The sequence below is a fragment of the Tamandua tetradactyla genome, chromosome 8 (assembly GCF_023851605.1).
Source record: "Tamandua tetradactyla isolate mTamTet1 chromosome 8, mTamTet1.pri, whole genome shotgun sequence".
NCBI classification, from domain to species: domain Eukaryota; kingdom Metazoa; phylum Chordata; class Mammalia; order Pilosa; family Myrmecophagidae; genus Tamandua; species Tamandua tetradactyla.
Genome location: NC_135334.1, coordinates 75,510,779 through 75,528,901, shown reverse-complemented (window position 1 = coordinate 75,528,901; position 18,123 = coordinate 75,510,779). Strand labels below are relative to the sequence as shown.

Sequence of the window (18,123 nt, the reverse complement as noted above, 5' to 3'; positions counted from 1 at the left end):
CAAGACACTTACTAGTTAGAATGTCAGAGGTCAAAGAGAAAGAGAAGATCTTGAAAGCAGCAAGAGAAAAACAATCCATTACATACAAGGGAAACCCAATAAGACTTTGTGTAGATTTCTCAGCAGAAACCATGGAAGCTAGAAGACAGTGGGATGATATATTTAAAATACTAAAAGAGAAAAACTGCCAACCAAGACTCCTATATCCAGCAAAATTATCCTTCAAAAATGAGGGAGAAATTAAAACATTCTCAGACAAAAAGTCACTGAAAGAATTTGTGACCAAGAGACCAGCTCTGCAAGAAATACTAAAGGGAGCACTAGAGTCAGATACAAAAAGACAGAAGAGAGAGATATGGAAAAGAGTGTAGAAAGAAGGAAAATCAGATATGATATATATAATACAAAAGGCAAAATGTTAGAGGAAAATATTATCCAAACAGTAATAACACTAAATGTTAATGGACTGAATTCCCCAATCAAAAGACATAGATTGGCAGAATGGATTAAAAAACAGGATCCTTCTATATGCTGTCTACAGGAAACACATCTTAGACCCAAAGATAAACATAGGTTGAAAGTGAAAGGTTGGGAAAAGATATTTCATGCAAATAACAACCAGAAAAGAGCAGGAGTGGCTATACTAATATCCAACAAATTAGACTTCAAATGTAAAACAGTTAAAAGAGACAAAGAAGGACACTATCTACTAATAAAAGGAACAATTAAACAAGAAGACATAACAATCATAAATATTTACGCACCGAATCAGAATGCCCCAAAATACGTGAGGAATATACTGCAAACACTGAAAAGGGAAATAGACTCATATACCATAATAGTTGGAGACTTCAACTAACCACTCTCATCAAGGGACAGAACATCTAGACAGAGGATCAACAAAGAAATAGAGAATCTGAATATTACTATAAATGAACTAGACTTAATAGACATTTATAGGACATTACATCCCACAACAGCAGGATACACCTTTTTCTCAAGTGCTCATGGATCATTCTCAAAGATAGACCATATGCTGGGTCACAAAGCAAGTCTTAACAAATTTAAAAAGATTGAAATCTTACACAACACTTTCTCGGACCATAAAGGAATGATGTTGGAAATCAATAATAGGCAGAGTGCCAGAAAATTCACAAATACGTGGAGGCTCAACAACACACTCCTAAACAACGACTGGGTCAAAGAAGAAATTGCAAGAGAAATTAGCAAATACCTCGAGGCGAATGAAAATGAAAACACAACATATCAAAACTTATGGGACGCAGCAAAGGCAGTGCTAAAAGGGAAATTTATTGCTCTAAATGCCTATATCAGAAAAGAAGAAAAGGCAAAAATTCAGGAATTAACTATCCATTTGGAAGAACTGGAGAAAGAACAGCAAGCTAACCCCAAAGCAAGCAAAAGGAAAGAAATAACAAAGATTAGAGCACAAATAAATGAAATTGAAAACATGAAAACAATAGAGAAAATCAATAAGGCCAGAAGTTGGTTCTATGAGAAAATCAATAAGATTGATGGGCCCTTAGCAAGATTGACAAAAAGAAGAAGCGAGAGGATGCAAATAAATAAGATCAGAAATGAAAGAGGAGACATAACTACTGACCTCACAGAAATAAAGGAGGTAATAACAGGATACTATGAACAACTTTACGCTAATAAATACAACAATTTAGAGGAAATGGACGGGTTCCTGGAAAGACATGAACAACCAACTTTGACTCAAGAAGACATAGATGACCTCAACAAACCAATCACAAGTAAAGAAATTGAATTAGTCATTCAAAAGCTTCCTAAAAAGAAAAGTCCAGGACTAGATGGCTTCACATGTGAATTCTACCAAACGTTCCAGAAAGAATTAGTACCAATTCTCTTCAAACTCTTCAAAAAAATCGAAGTGGAGGGAAAACTACCTAATTCATTCTATGAAGCCAACATCACCCTCATACCAAAACCAGGCAAAGATATTACAAAAAAAGAAAGCTACAGACCAATCTCTCTAATGAATACAGATGCAAAAATCCTCAATAAAATTCTAGCAAATCGTATCCAACAACACATTAAAAGAATTATACATCATGACCAAGTAGGATTCATCCCAGGTATGCAAGGATGGTTCAACATAAGAAAATCAATTAATGTAATACACCATATCAACAAAACAAAGCAGAAAAATCACATGATCATCTCAATTGATGCAGAGAAGGCATTCGACAAGATTCAACATCCTTTCCTGTTGAAAACACTTCAAAAGATAGGAATACAAGGGAACTTCCTTAAAATGATAGAGGGAATATATGAAAAACCCACAGCTAATATCATCCTCAATGGGGAAAAATTGAAAACTTTCCCCCTAAGATCAGGAACAAGACAAGGATGTCCACTATCACCACTATTATTCAACATTGTGTTGGAGGTTCTAGCCAGAGCAATTAGACAAGAAAAAGAAATACAAGGCATCAAAATTGGAAAGGAAGAAGTAAAACTATCACTGTTTGCAGACGATATGATACTATACGTCGAAAACCCGGAAAAATCCACAACAAAACTACTAGAGCTAATAAATGAGTACAGCAAAGTAGCAGGTTACAAGATCAACATTCAAAAATCTGTAGCATTTCTATACACTAGTAATGAACAAGCTGAGGGGGAAATCAAGAAACGAATCCCATTTACAATTGCAACTAAAAGAATAAAATACCTAGGAATAAATTTAACTAAAGAGACAAAAAACCTATATAAAGAAAACTACAAAAAACTGCTAAAAGAAATCACAGAAGACCTAAATAGATGGAAGGGCATACCGTGTTCATGGATTGGAAGAATAAATATAGTTAAGATGTCAATCCTACCTAAATTGATTTATAGATTCAATGCAATACCAATCAAAATCCCAACAACTTATTTTTCAGAAATAGAAAAACCAATAAGCAAATTTATCTGGAAGGGCAGGGTGCCCCGAATTGCTAAAAACATCTTGAGGAAAAAAAATGAAGCTGGAGGTCTCGCGCTGCCCGACTTTAAGGCATATTATGAAGCCACAGTGGTCAAAACAGCATGGTATTGGCATAAAGATAGATATATCGACCAATGGAATCGAATAGAGTGCTCAGATATAGACCCTCTCATCTATGGACATTTGATCTTTGATAAGGCAGTCAAGCCAACTCACCTGGGACAGAGCAGTCTCTTCAATAAATGGTGCCTAGAGAACTGGATATCCATATGCAAAAGAATGAAAGAAGACCCATCTCTCACACCCTATACAAAAGTTAACTCAAAATGGATCAAAGATCTAAACATTAGGTCTAAGACCATAAAACAGTTAGAGGAAAATGTTGGGAGATATCTTATGGATCTTACAACTGGAGGCGGTTTTATGGACCTTAAACCTAAAGCAAGAGCACTGAAGAAGGAAATAAATAAATGGGAACTCCTCAAAATTAAGCACTTTTGTGCATCAAAGAACTTCATCAAGAAAGTAGAAAGACAGCCTTCACAATGGGAGACAATATTTGGAAATGACATATCAGATAAAGGTCTAGTATCCAGAATTTATAAAGAGATTGTTCATCTCAACAACAAAAAGACAGCCAACCCAATTACAAAATGGGAAAAAGACTTGAACAGACACCTCTCAGAAGAGGAAATACGGATGGCCAAGAGGCACATGAAGAGATGCTCAATGTCCCTGGCCATTAGAGAAATGCAAATCAAAACCACAATGAGATATCATCTCACACCCACCAGAATGGCCATTATCAACAAAACAGAAAATGACAAGTGCTGGAGAGGATGCGGAGAAAGAGGCACACTTATCCACTGTTGGTGGGAATGTCAAAGGGTGCAACCACTGTGGAAGGCAGTTTGGCGGTTCCTCAAAAAGCTGAATATAGAATTGCCATACGACCCAGCAATACCATTGCTAGGTATCTACTCAAAGGACTTAAGGGCAAAGACACAAACGGACATTTGCACACCAATGTTTATAGCAGCATTATTTACAATTGCAAAGAGATGGAAACAGCCAAAATCTCCATCAACAGAAGAGTGGCTAAACAAACTGTGGTATATACATACGATGGAATATTATGCAGCTTTAAGAAAAGATAAACTTATGAACCATGTAATAACATGGATGGACCTAGAGAATATTATGCTGAGTGAATCCAGCCAAAAACTAAAGGACAAATACTGTATGGTCCCACTGATGTGAACGGTCATTCGAGAATAAACTTGAAATATGTCATTGGTAACAGAGTTCAGCAGGAGTTAGAAACAGGGTAAGACAATGGGTAATTGAAGCTGAAGGGATACAGACTGTGCAACAGGACTAGATACAAAAACTCAAAAATGGACAGCACAATAATACCTAATTGTAAAGTAATCATGTTAAAACACTGAATGAAGCTGCATCTGAGCTATAGGTTTTTGTTTTGTTTTGTTTTGTTTTGTTTTGATTTTACTATTATTACTTTTATTTTTTTCTCTATATTAACATTCTATATCTTTTTCGGTTATGTTGCTAGTTCTTCTAAACCAATGCAAATGTACTAAGAAATGATGATCATGCATCTATGTGATGATGTTAAGAATTAATGATTGCATGTGTAGAATGGTATGATCTCTAAATGTTGGGTTAATTTCTTTTTTTCCGTTAATTAAAAAAAAAAAAAGAGAGAAGGGATAATTGGAGATGAAGGGATACAGACTGTACAACGGGACTGGATATAAAAACTCAGAAATGGACAGCACAATACTACCCAATTGTAATGCAATTATGTTAAAACACTGAATGAAGCTGCATGTGAGGTATAGGTTTTTTGTTTTTGTTTTTTTTTTCTTTCTATTATTGTTTTAATTCTTATTCTGTTGTCTTTTTATTTCTTTTTCTAAATCGATGCAAATGTACTAAGAAATGATGAATATGCAACTATGTGATGTTATTAAGAATTACTGATTGTACATGTAGATTGGAATGATTTCTAATTGTTTTGTTAATTCTTTTTTTAATTAATAAAAAAAAAATTTAATCTAGTAGGATTATTAAGAATTTTCTGCTGAATAAATTCAGAAAATGCACAATTAGGTATTTATCACTAGATGATCTGTTGGGTCTACCAGAAGCAAAGACAAAATTTAAAATATTTTCTCTTCCTTATCCTCAATCTTCCAATGTCATCTGAGGAAGAAACTACAAATAACTCCCGTGTGTGTGCCTGTTTCATCCAGGGACAACCAGCCATAATAACATCAGATCTATCATACTAAGGGCATGTCCTAGTTACATTAAGGCATTTAGTCCTATTGTCAGCTGTAGTCATGGCCAGGCTCTTCTACAGTGACGTGGTCATCTCAGACATGATGGGAGGGAATATGCACTGGTGAATTCACTAGGGGGATATGACAAGTCCCAGAACTGAATATCTCTTATTCAATGCCAAGGCCTCTTTTCCTCCCTCATATAGACGTCTATGTTTCTCTTCCACTATCATTGGCCCCTTTTGAGCCTAAAAGTCTTCATGGCAACCTTGAAGGTTCAGGAACAATTCAAGGGAAGAGGCATCTTTGTGGATATTTTTAATGGACATGTGGCACAAGTGCCTAAGGACTTGGCAGGAGGAACAAGAAGAAATCCCTCTTAAAGGCACACATTGCTCTAAACCAATATCTGAAACCTTGGATATATTGCACAACCTGTTTCCTGTTCTTGAAAATGGAGGTAATAACGGGGAGCCCATTATGAGTTTGCTATAAGGATGCAGTGTGACAATGAATGTGAAATGTTCACATAGTTCCCAGCACATAAAGCAAAAACAACTGGCCATTGAATAACAGTTTCTATTTTTCACTGATAGACTTAGGAAAAGAAGATAAGGTAGACAGAATAATTGGAGGCAATTCCTGGAAAGGCCAGAGAGACTGTCCTCATCTTACCTCACTAATGAAGTGTGCAGCCTCAGTTGTGGAATTCTTCCACTCTTCTTTTTCTCTGAAGAAAATGCATATCAACAGAGCCAGATTGGCTCTCCTAAGTGGCCCAATACCCACTCATGTGCATCTGAACTTTCCAATAGTGGCACTCATCTAATTAGTCTTGTGATGACAAAAGTTTAAATATCTCCTAGACATACTCTGTGTAACAAGTACAAAATTAATAGTCGCAGACTCATTTGTACAAAATGTATTTCACTTCCAGGATTTTTTTTTTTTTTGCCCTTTCCAAGCAAATCCAATCAACTTTAGTTATTTCTTAGTCAATTTCAATTTAGTCTGACATGGGTTGTCTATAACGCTCCTCGTTGGGTTAGACTTACAATTGGAGTAGAAATCTACAAAATTGTCACCATATTGGTCATATGAGAGAGAGGTGTTTTCTTGTTCCTTATATGCCCTGTGGCCCCAAGTACATCTTGTCCTGTAATGTATGGCACTCCCTCAAGTGACAACCAGTGTACACTGACTGGCTCCTACTTGACTCTCTGGTCCTTTCATCCACTGAGATTGAAGCCGGTGCTCCCCTGACCCTGAGAAGGACCCTCATTTCCATAGATTTCTGATGCTCAGTCCCTCATCTATTATGGGACTTGAGTACTGATAGTGTTAGATCATGTCACAAAGTCTTCAAAACCATACAGTCATAATCCATATGACAAGCTATGAACCTCCTCTGACAGAGCCAATCCAGATACCCTGCCTTGATCAGAAAGAGGTGGCTATGGAGCCAGGAGCATCTGAGTTAATTTTAGCTCTTCCATCCCTAAGTCTCAGACTAACTTGCATGCCTTTCTCAAAGCTGATTAAGGCTTATGCAAGAATAAAACTTTCTTTTTATGTAATAATCCTGTGTTCTCTTCTGGCTAGGGGAAAACATGGCAGGTACTCAGACAGTTACCCACTATTACATCAGAATATCTTAGCTGCTCTCTGGAAACATTTCTGGTTGCTACTATATGCTATGTAATTAATTGAAGATTTGTGTTAAGGTCATATAAGCTAAAAGAGACAAAGTGAAAAAGAAAACTAAGGAAACAGCCATATCTCTGAGACTGACTTCTGATGATCTATTCCTTGGAATGAGACATTTTAAGATGGAGCTTTTAGGAGCAGAAAGATGAGTGAAATCCATTATTTTCTAGGACAAATTGGAAGAAGCAACATTGAATTTTATTTTTCTTCAAAACACTCAGTCTTCAACTGTGATGAGTAGGAATGCAATATAAGCTACAACTTTAGCTACCGGCATTTTACTAGTTAATGCTGCAAAACAAATCCGAATCAGTAGTTTACCTACAACAACAATTTTAAAAAAAAATAACCTTGCTTGTTATGAGCTCTATGGTCAGCCGCAGCTATCCTCTAGGCAGAAAGTCAACTTCACAAATGCTCCACGTGTCTTCTCCCTCCTGAGTCCAGGATGAAGGAGAAGCACTGGTTTGGAATATATTATTCATATGGCAGAGGGAAAAACCAAGAAAAAATAAGTCACCTATGCAACTATATTTAAAGTTTCTGCTCATAGTGACACATTTCAACACAGTACAAATTCCGTTGGCCAAGTAAGTCACATGGTCACACATAACATTAGTGGGGTGAAGAATTACTCTTCCTGGGAACAGTGGACAGGAGAGGTAATATCTGAGCAGTAATACAGTCCACCACAACTACATATTGTAACTGTCTGTCTTCTCAGCTATCTGCAAAGTTCTCCACTACAAAAGAATGTATTTTATTATATTATTTTACCAGTTCATAGTGTAAAGATAATAATCAGCTCCTCCATTCATTCAACAAATATTACTAAGACTTCTTGGAAACATTAAGCATATGCATAGGAACAATTGGCTCCTTTGAATCAAACCTACTAATTTGGTACAAAGAAATGTCAGAGGGCTCATTTGCTAAGTGCTCAGTGAAGGAATTGGCCATAAGTATGTGTGAAAAACTCAGAAAAGGAAATCAAAGAAAGCAGAAACTGACATGATGGAATGAATTACTATCCTCATATGTGGAACTGTCCAACTGCGTAACCAGTAGCCTTGGGAGGTGGTAGAATAGAATCCACTGTTTGTTAAATCAGGCAGAGGCTAGAAGCCACTTACCTGAAAAAATATGAGGGAAATTTCATTATGAGAAGGGGCATCTGTCTTTGGGCTATAAACTTTGAAATTCAGTTACTCACTCATAGTCAGGATGAAGAGCTCACCAAAATCTAAACTACCTGAGCCACTCTCAACAATAGTTTCACTCTCTTTTCATGTGTGACAATGTCAACCCAGAGCATGTGACTTGAAGATGTTTATATCTTCCTTAACCATGTGAGAAGTCCATGAGAATGGGGTGGCCAAAGCCTTTGCCATATCATTAAGGATTCCCAATTTCATAAGCCAAGCCCTTGATCATGAAGCTTGCCTTATGAAACTTATTTCTGCAATGGTGAAGCCAAGGCCTGTATGAAATTATGCCTAAGAGTCACCCCAGAGAACCTCTTCTGTTGCTTTTGTAGACTTTCTCTCTAGGCCAACTTGGCAGGTGAACTCACTGCCCTCCCCTCTATGTGGGACATGAGTCCCAGGGGTGTAAGTCTTCCTGGCAATGTGGAATATGACTCCTAGGGATGAGCCAGGCTCTGGCATTATGGGATTGAGAATGACTAAAAAGCAGGAAAGAAATGGAATTCCAGAGTATTTCAGACTACCAGAATATTACATGCCCCAACCAATAGTATTGCTGAAAATCTTAGAGAGTGCCCTGGGCTCTATCTTAGTCTCTAAATGTTTTTCTCAGTGAGTTGATTTTCTTAGGAACGCGAGGCCTCCAGATTGAGCCTAAGCCAGATGTGTCCTGAGACCCAAAGGTACCAGTCTGACCAAGAACGACAACCAGGTTCATTCCTCTATCCCAGAAGGTCATTCTAGCAAGAAGACATTAAAATGGTCATTGCCTAGATGTCCCTGAAGATTGAGAGATAGATCAAATGAGAGGAAAGAGGTATAATTGAGAAAGTAGGATTTAAAAACGACTGTGACGACTGACTGAGTATATAGACATTACTTTTTAGAGCCTAGTGTTTTAGAACAGCCAGTAGGAAATACCTGAAGTTGTGAAAATGTAATCCAGTAGCCCTGATATTTAATAGTGATGTATAATTATATTGCTAAAAGAAAGAAAAGTTGGCTGTGTTTGTATGGATCTACTTTGGGTTGTTTTGTTCTGTTCCACTGAGATAAATATTTATCAATACTACATTGTCTTAGTTAACCTACCTCTACTGCAAGTCTTAAAATTGAGTAGATTGCAGTACTACTGGTCAATAAGAGGGAGGGGTAAGGGCTATGAAAAATCTGGGGTTTTCTTCTTTTAATTCCATTTTCTGGAATATAATGCACATGTTATAAAAATGATCACGGTGATGAATACACAACAATGTTATGATATTGGAACCACTGAATGCATACTTTGGATTGCATAATGTGTAAAGATATTTCAATAAGAAATATGTAAAAAAAAAAAAAAAACCTTGCCATTGGATCAGAGGATGGGGCACATTTGGCCTATTATTACAGGTGGCTTGGTCATGAATGGGACCGTATTTTCCTTAACATACTAAAAAACTGCCAAACATGGATTTTGGTCATTGTCCTTTAGAATTTTCCCCCCACTTTACCCAGTATCTACATAGTACTGGAGAGAGGGGTAAGTAAAAAATCAATCAATCAAAACTAACCATCTATACATTCTTTCTCTGGAATAGACCTAGCACATGATCACGAATCTGCTTGGTCTTGACACCATAGATGATTGGGTTGACCATGGGTGGGAAAAGCAGATAGAAGGTAGCAAGGAGTATATGGACATGCGGGGCAGCTTGACGGGCCACACGGTGCATGACTGAGGAGATGACCACAGGTGTATAGGTAGATAAGATAGCACCTATGTGAGACACACATGTCCCAAATGCCTTGTAGCGTGCCTCCTGAGAAGCAAGCTGTAAAACTGCCCGAAGAATGAAGATATAAGACAGGAAAACAAATAGCAGGTCCAACACCACAATAAACATGGCCACAGCAATGCCATAGATATTGTTGAAGCGTGTGTCTCCACAGGCAAGCCTTATCACAGCCATGTGCTCACAGTAGCAATGAGCAATCTCTGGGCCCCGACAATAGTGGAAGCGTCTGAGCAGAAAAGGGAGTGGAACCACTAATGTCATGGCCCGGAACACAGCACTCATGCCAATCCTGACAATAAGGGGCCCAGTCAGCACCGTGGTGTAATGCAGAGGCTTGCAGATGGCCACGTAGCGGTCAAAGGCCATGGCCAGCAGGACTGCTGACTCCATGATGGAGAAGGAGTGGAGGAAGAACATCTGGACCAGGCAAGCATAGAAGTTGATTTCCCGATCCCTGAACCAGAATATGGAAAGCATTTTGGGCAGTGTTGTAGAAGAGAGGACCAGATCAATGCCTGACAACATGGCCAGGAAGAGGTACATGGGCTCATGGAGGGCAGAATCTGCCTGGATGATGAGGAGGAGGGTGCAGTTGCCTAACAGGGCCAGAGTATATGCAAAGCAGAAGGGGATAGAGATCCAGATGTGCAGATGCTCAAGGCCTGGAATTCCTACCAATAAGAAGTCAGCAGGATGAGTAGAGGTGATATTGGAGACTGACATAGCTCCTGGAAATTCTCCCTGTCGATTTTCACAAGCCCCTTCACCTTCCAGGTATATCTTCTAAGTTATATGGGATTATGGAGTTGAAACTCACTTACCAAACCTGGCAGGATTAACTATTGTTCTTATTCCTAAACATTGAACAAAATAAACTAGTAGTCCTAATAGACATGTAAAAGCATAATCCATGTTCCCACCCTTAAGAAACTATGTGTCTCATCGAACAGGGAGAATAATATATATTGGTGGAACTGCTATCACAAGACGTCTTTCATAAAGAAATGGAGAGGCGATAGTGTTCTCTGGATTCTTGTTGATAAGACGATTACCTTGAAGAAAAAATAAAAATAGGTTTTCATTAATTCATTTCTTAATTCATGCATTGGCAACATCCTACCTGCCAATCTAACCAAAGGTCCAATCATCTCAGGTGTAGGTTTCTGTGTAAGTCAAACACTACAGTTTCCACCATCCCAGTTAGTCACATCATCTCTATTTTCTCTAGGACTGTACCCTCTGATATGACTGTTACTAGCCACATATGACTACTTAATTTTATTTTAATGAAATGAGATGAAAATCCTCGGTCACACAAACACAAGTACTCAGTAGCCACATGAACTAATCCTATCACACAGGATGATGCAGAATACAGAATATTTCCTTCATTGCAGAAAGCTCTATTAAGGTCACTCTGTAGTATGTCTTCTAGGTCCTTTCAATGCTGAAAAATCTGTCTAAATACTGACTGCCCTACCACCACCTTACCGGGAAAATGAGGAGCCACTTTTTATTTGTTATCCTTCTTCTAATTTCATATAACCACCCTATTCGTGTATCCTTTACTCCACACATCTCCCAGCTCCTTCATTTTATCACAGGAGTATTCTCTGTGAATTTTCTGGCTTCCAAACCAAATATCCTTTATTCTTAATGATTTTAAGTCTTTTCTTCTGTTGTTCACTTTTGTCTTCTCTTCCTTTAAAAAATTAAATATTAATGTTGCCCAGATTTTACCCAGATCCTCTTTGTGTCTTTGCTAGTATACACTTATTGGGGTTCTTACAAAAATTAAATGAGACAGCACGGTGTAATACCACAGACACTAAAGAAAGAAATACGGAAAAAAAGTTTTTTCTTTTTCAATATGAGAAAAATGTTTGGAAAGTTCACTAATACCTCTAAGATATCATAGCTAATGGTGTAAGAGAGCCAAGGTTGAGTGCTAGTTTTATTTCAGTTGCAATGTTCTAAATAACTGTGACCTCTTGCTTCAATCCTAGATTCCCTATGAGCAACACACATTCCAGCATTCGCAAATTGAAAATACATATAATGTCATTCCATGGTATGTGGGAAAATGTTAGAATGGAGCCCTGTTCCAATTCCTAACTGCTACTATGGTAGCTATGTTATCTTGCACACTAAACACTTATCTGAATGCCCATTTTCTTCTCTGTAAATGGAGAATGACATTGTCCTACCTTTTTAATATTATTGTCATTTATACCTCTTTCTCCATAGAACTGATTTCTAAAATAAATATTAATGCTTACATTCTTTATACTCATTCATATTTAATTTTATTCATATTCATATATTTAATGTCTTCCATTATATAATTCCTCCTATTACTTCAAAACTCTGCTTCTCTTGGGCGGGCCATGGTGGCTTGGCAGGCAAGAATGTTTGCCTGCCATGCCAGAGGACCCGGGTTCGATTCCCGGTGCCTGCCCATGTAATAAAAAAAAAATTCTGCTTCTCTTCACAACAAAATATCTACATATGTCTATGTTTAGACTCAACATCTTCAAAATCATGTGATGTTGACACATTCCAGTCTGGCTTCCGTACCCATTACTCCCCTGAAATGGCTCCATTGGCGCCATGGATGATTTCCATGTTGATATCTGATGACTGCTTACCTGCCTTCATTTAAATAGACTTCTCTGCAGCTTTTATCTGAATTGAACACTGTCTACCTCTCAAAATCCTGTTTTTAAAATCCCACATACAGGGGCGGGCCGCGGTGGCTCAGCGGGCAAGAGTGCTTGCCTGCCATGCCGGAGGACCCCGGTTCGATTCCCGGCCCCAGCCCATGTAAAAAACAAACAAACAAACAAAAAATAATAAAATAAAAAAAATACTTTTAAAAAAAAAAAAGTTACCTATCTGATTATATTAAAAGTACAAACTTTAAAAAAAAAAAAAAAAATCCCACATACTTCTATTTCCTACCTCTCTGTCTCTTATTTTGTTCTTCCTTCTTTCCTACCACTAAATATTTTTTTCAAGGCTGAAGTTTGAGATCACTTCAATTTCACATGCATAAAACATTCAAGAAATATATTCAATAAATTTCCTGAAAAAAATTAAATATATTTAACAAATGGCTTAAGGATAAATCAGTGAGTAAAACAGACCTGTCTCTCAGAACAATTTTCTAAAGGTTGAGAAAATGTTAGTAAATGACATAATCAAACTATTTAATATGTCAGTTGTGTTAACTGTTATGACAAAAAAGTAAAAGAACAGAGTGAGTTTAGGAAATTCCAAAGTTGCTGGCAATGGCATGTGGGCAGTTTGTAATTTTAAATAGATCAGATGAGTCTCACTGGGGAGGGAACTTGAGCAAAGCTTGATTTCTTTCAACGGAAGAATCTAGGCCTCCATTAAGGTAGTTTATACTGGGAAAGTGATACCAATGAACAGGAATGTGATGAAAGAAAGAAATAGGAAAGCTGATCCAACAGTACATTATTGAGCTGGGCAAACCGTGGATCTCCTCTGTTCAATTCCACATGAAGAACCCTTTAGAATGTACCTCAGAGTCATCCACTCGATGTGGAAGAAGGGAGTATTTATCATGTCTTCCACCCCAAAGACGTTATTTCCTCATACTTCCAGGTTCATGCACATTCCAAGGTGCCGAGCAGGTTTCTACAGGTACTCCTGAGAGCAGGGGAACACCAGGGCAGGATGCAATTAGGAAGTGTCTAGCCACACCTACACTCATATGGTTGCCATAGCAATGGCTAGAACAAGATGGGATGAGAGGATGTGAGACAGGCATAAGAAATATACAATATAATAGTTAGCCCTGAAGGAAGGACATCTAAGCAGAGGAAACAGTAGAAGCAATTGTTCTAGGACAGAAAACACATGTCTAATGTTCAAAGATCAGCTAGGAGACCGGAATGAAGTGGATGAGTTGGGGAGTAGTTGAAGATAAAGTCATAAAAGTGGATCCAGATTTCACAGGGCATTGTAAGGCCTTGGTAATGACTCCTCATTTCTCTAAGTAGTAAAACCAGAGCTTTGGGCAGAGAAATGCTGTTAGAGTATTTGACATTTTAAGTTTGCCCAGGCTTCTATGATGAGAATAACACAAAAGGGGTAGGGAAAACAGCAGGAAGAATACCAGAAGGCTGTTGCAGTCATCCAGGGAAGCAAGGAGGGTCTCAGGACCAAGTGGTAGCAGTGCATGTGATGAGAATTCGATTTTGGATACATTTGAAAAAAGTGTCTTAATTTCTTGACAGAGTATATATAGGGTGGAGAGAAAAGAAGTCAGGTTTGTCCTTGAGATTCAGGAAGGAAGGAAGGGGCTGCCATCAACTGAGACGAAAAAGTTGTGGATAGGACAGGATAAGATTTCAATTCTGCATCAGTTTGAGTTTGAGATGTCTACCAGAAAACCAAGTGGAGATGTAGGTACGTTTGGATTTACTTGTCTGGAGTTTGAGTGAGAAACTTGTCTGTTGATATAAATTTGGGATCATTAGAAAGTGGATGTTATTTAAAGTCATGAAACAAATTGATCACCAAGATAGTGCAGATAAATGAAAAAGTCCCAGAACTGAATCACAATAATTAAAATAATAGGGTGGTATGGAGAGTGGTCATGGGGGACAAGTCAAAAAGGAAGCTCGGAATATGCAACCACTGAGATAGAAGGAATGCCAGACTAGAGTATATTAAGGAGGAGAGAATGTAAACTATGCCAAATGCTAATGATGAGTCAAATGATTTGGAAACAGAGAATCAGCCTAGTGTTTGAAAATGCAGATGAATGGAGACCTTCATAAAAGCATTTTGGTTAGAATATATGTAGAGGGAGAGCCAGATTTACCTGTGTTAGAGGAGAAGAAAAATGACTAATTGAAATCTAAGATGATTCACTCCTTTGAAAAATTTTCCTGTAAAGGGCCACATGGAAATGGGGCAGTGGCTGCTGCAGGAAGCAAAATCAAGAGACTGTTGGTTGATTTGTAATTATGTGTTCTTTGTTTCTTGATATGCCTTTTTGTTTGGTTTTAATAAGGAAGACAGGGCATCTTGTTTTAAAGATGAAAGAAATGATCCAGTAGCAAAGGATGGAAGAGAGGTATGGCTTCAGAAAATCCTTGGTTACCTTCTCTTGGATTTCCCTTAAATTCTTTGAATTTTGTTACCATATCCTGAAATTTCATATATACCTTTCCAGATCTTATCTTACCTCTAAGCTCCAGACTAATCTACTTGATTTCCCTAAGTACCAATCCCACAGTTACCTCAAACCATTCATGCTCGTGCCAAAAATCATGACTTCTTTCTTCCATGTACATTCCACATCTCTGTATACAACCCTAGAGTCAAGTCATCCTTGTATTTCCTCTTGTTCTCATGCCCTGTAGTGAATCCAGAAGTAAGTGTCATCGGGTCAAACTCCAAATAAAAATCAAAATTATCTACTCTATTTGAATCAAAACCACCCAAATTCAAGTTGCTATCATCTCTAATCCTCTATAACTAAAAAGCTGTCTAATAGGTTTACAGTACCCCTTTTCATCTGCATATCTACTTCTTCCACAAAACCCCACTTCCACAAATACACTATATTATAGAAGGAAACATCCATAACCAAAGCCTTTAGCATACACAGAGGCTAGTGCACCTTTTGACGCATGAGCAACCATACCACTGGCAATTAAATCTTCTGATGTTTTCCAGAAGACCTCTCATCTGATCCAGGTTTAGACTGGTTGATTCTCTCCTAATTTAATATTCCACATGGATAGATACTTTTTTAAAAAGCTCCTACAAGTCTTGGTTACTTACACCAGAAAAAAATCCTCTTAGTGGAAGTATTTATCCATGTCTTACTAATATTTGTGCATCTTTTTCAAGAATGAGCACTAAGCTGTGCAACAAACAAGTCTAATATCATCAGGGACTATTTTTGTTTTTCATTAGTGTATCCCCAGGACATAAACAGTGCGCTTATTTATCCTCTGTGAATATTTATTTCCTACAAATCCAAATATGTCTCACTTTCTCACAAAGTCTCTAAAACCCCCGGAGTTACTGTATATTCTTCTATTCATGACTGACCACCCTCTGGCCTGCCAACTCACCCTCATGCTGAGAAGAATGTCTCTGTTCTGTCTAAATTCTTCCCCCAAATACAGCATGGCCAACAGTCCACATGTCTTATTTCTTTTGAAGCTTCTGCAATATCTTCCTCTCCCAGAACCAGGATCTCAAAGCAGGAGGGTGAATGAAACCAGCCTTCTTCCTCTAATCCCCAGAACCTAAGAACCTGCCCTGTAGTGAATGTTTTGTAAAATATTTAGTAGTCGTTGGCTTGTTACCCTGCTCACTTTCAAAGCCAAGACGCTCACACTCATCATAGGGCTGGTTTTCTTTTTTTTTCTTTTCTCTTCCAAAAGCAGTTAAGTGGGGAATCTATCCACAATAAATACTCAGTCAATATTGGCAACTATTCAGTAGCCTATATATTTTTCCATTTCATCTGGCATAGGAAAGAGACAGGCAACCTCTGCGGTACTGGGAGGATCTGAAGTTTTTAGATACAGAGTTTTGGTGGGATTATCAAATTATCCTTCCTCTATTAAAGATTCAAACCAATGGCAATAAAGGAATTAAGGCAGCAGTTGGGGAGAAGCTGATCCTTAATATGAGAGCTGAGCATGACAAATAAATAAAAATGTCCCCATCCTCCCCACTCACACCTGTGTCACCTCTTTCCTGTATCTCTTTGTTTCAGCTCTGTCCACAGTCCTTTGGCTGAAGTACAATTCTTGAACATTTCGATTTGCTCCGTGGAGCACCAGTGCAGAATTCTTATCCAACCAGATATTTGTGAAGGAAGGAGCAGGGGTGGAAGCAGCTGGCTTTATACTCACAAACCTCCTGCTCTTTTCTCAAAAGGATTCAGAAACAGAAATTGATGTACTTGAGGAGGGCCCTCAGGAGATCATGGCAGCCTCTGGCTTTTCTTTGGGGGTTGACTCGAGACTCCCCTGTCTTAGGACTCTTCTCTCCAGGGTTTTCTACAGCCCATCCCCCCTTCCCATTCAGAAGCACAAATGCTCCACACGGGGGTCATGACTTACTCTCCAGCAGCTGTGAGCACTTCAGGTGGAGACTGCTTGCACCTTTCTTTTCTGTCTCTCCTTATTCCAATCCCCTTCCCTGAAGTGCCTCCTAAGAAAGAAAGCCTCGTTAGAACACGTAAATGGGAACCAACTCCTTTCTGACTGTGACATGGAAGAGCATGAGTTCCCGCCTAACAAGGCAAGGTCCCTGTTTTGCATGCATGGTACATAGTGTCCGAGTTAAGCACTGATTTCCAACTTATGGCCTTGGCATGTCATATCCCTGGTCCTTAGTCAGTTGCCTTAACTCTAAAGTAGGACTAATAATCTCAACTCTTCCTAACTTGGGGAGTGAATAGAACAATTTAAATATATAATTCAGAATCTATTATTGATTACTAATTATTAATAAATAATCTTCTACCATTCATAAATAAAAAAGTGGGGCTCTTTCTCCTGAAAATGACTTAAATCCCTGATACTTTGCAAAGACCTGAAAAGGAAGCAGGTTTTTACCAGGGGCTTTCATGGACTTTGCCCGAATTCCCAACAGTTCTTTTAAAATGTCATTGTTAAAAAAAAAAAAAGTTATTGCTGCTACCTGATGTGCTGTGTATCTGAGTTCCTGCTCCCGGCACCAGGTCGCCATCCCACCCCCACCTGTACTTTCTGACTGTGCTGGTGGCCTCCCTGCCCTTGGTGGCCGAGCAGCACAGCATGGTCTGCTGGACATGAGTGGGACCCATGTGTCACTGAGCCCTGGGTGACATGTGGGAATGCATCACAGTGGATATCTGAGGCCTGAGCCCAGAGGAACAACACTCCCCAAAAGGTGGGCAGCCAAGCCACAAGGCCTTACAGCTGCTGCCTCCGCTGCAGGACTCATACAAGAACCTCATGGGCAAGGTGCTGGCCATGCTGGCCTGGCTCAACTTAGACATGGCCTTTTAGTTAGTGCTTGAGACCGACGAAAACTAGTTAAGTTGGTGCTTGAGACCGATGTTGACTAGATGTGCTCCTGGTCAAATTGTGCACCTGCCATACACAGAG

General features: G+C 38.6%; 1 protein-coding gene and 1 long non-coding RNA gene across 5 annotated transcripts in view; both read right to left on the bottom strand.

Annotated features, from left to right (window-relative positions):
- Positions 1-17,804, bottom strand: part of LOC143643483 (uncharacterized) — a 46,355-nt gene extending 28,551 nt beyond the window's left edge. For 2 of the 4 annotated variants that reach the window (XR_013156295.1, XR_013156294.1), the window contains exons 1-5: positions 17,675-17,804; positions 17,092-17,182; positions 16,090-16,279; positions 15,247-15,363; positions 10,792-11,022 (exon numbers count right to left, since the gene is read on the bottom strand). This is a non-coding gene — a long non-coding RNA (uncharacterized LOC143643483). Of the gene's footprint in view, positions 1-7,344; positions 7,450-10,791; positions 11,023-15,246; positions 15,364-16,089; positions 16,280-17,091; positions 17,183-17,674 lie in introns of those variants that run through there. The other 2 variants (XR_013156296.1, XR_013156297.1) reach the window with 2 other exon arrangements.
- On the bottom strand, positions 9,749-10,693 carry LOC143643482 (olfactory receptor 52K1-like). The gene has a single exon (XM_077112107.1). The coding sequence runs from the start codon at positions 10,691-10,693 to the stop codon at positions 9,749-9,751; it is 945 nt and encodes a 314-aa protein (XP_076968222.1).
- Positions 17,805-18,123: the final 319 nt, after the last annotated feature.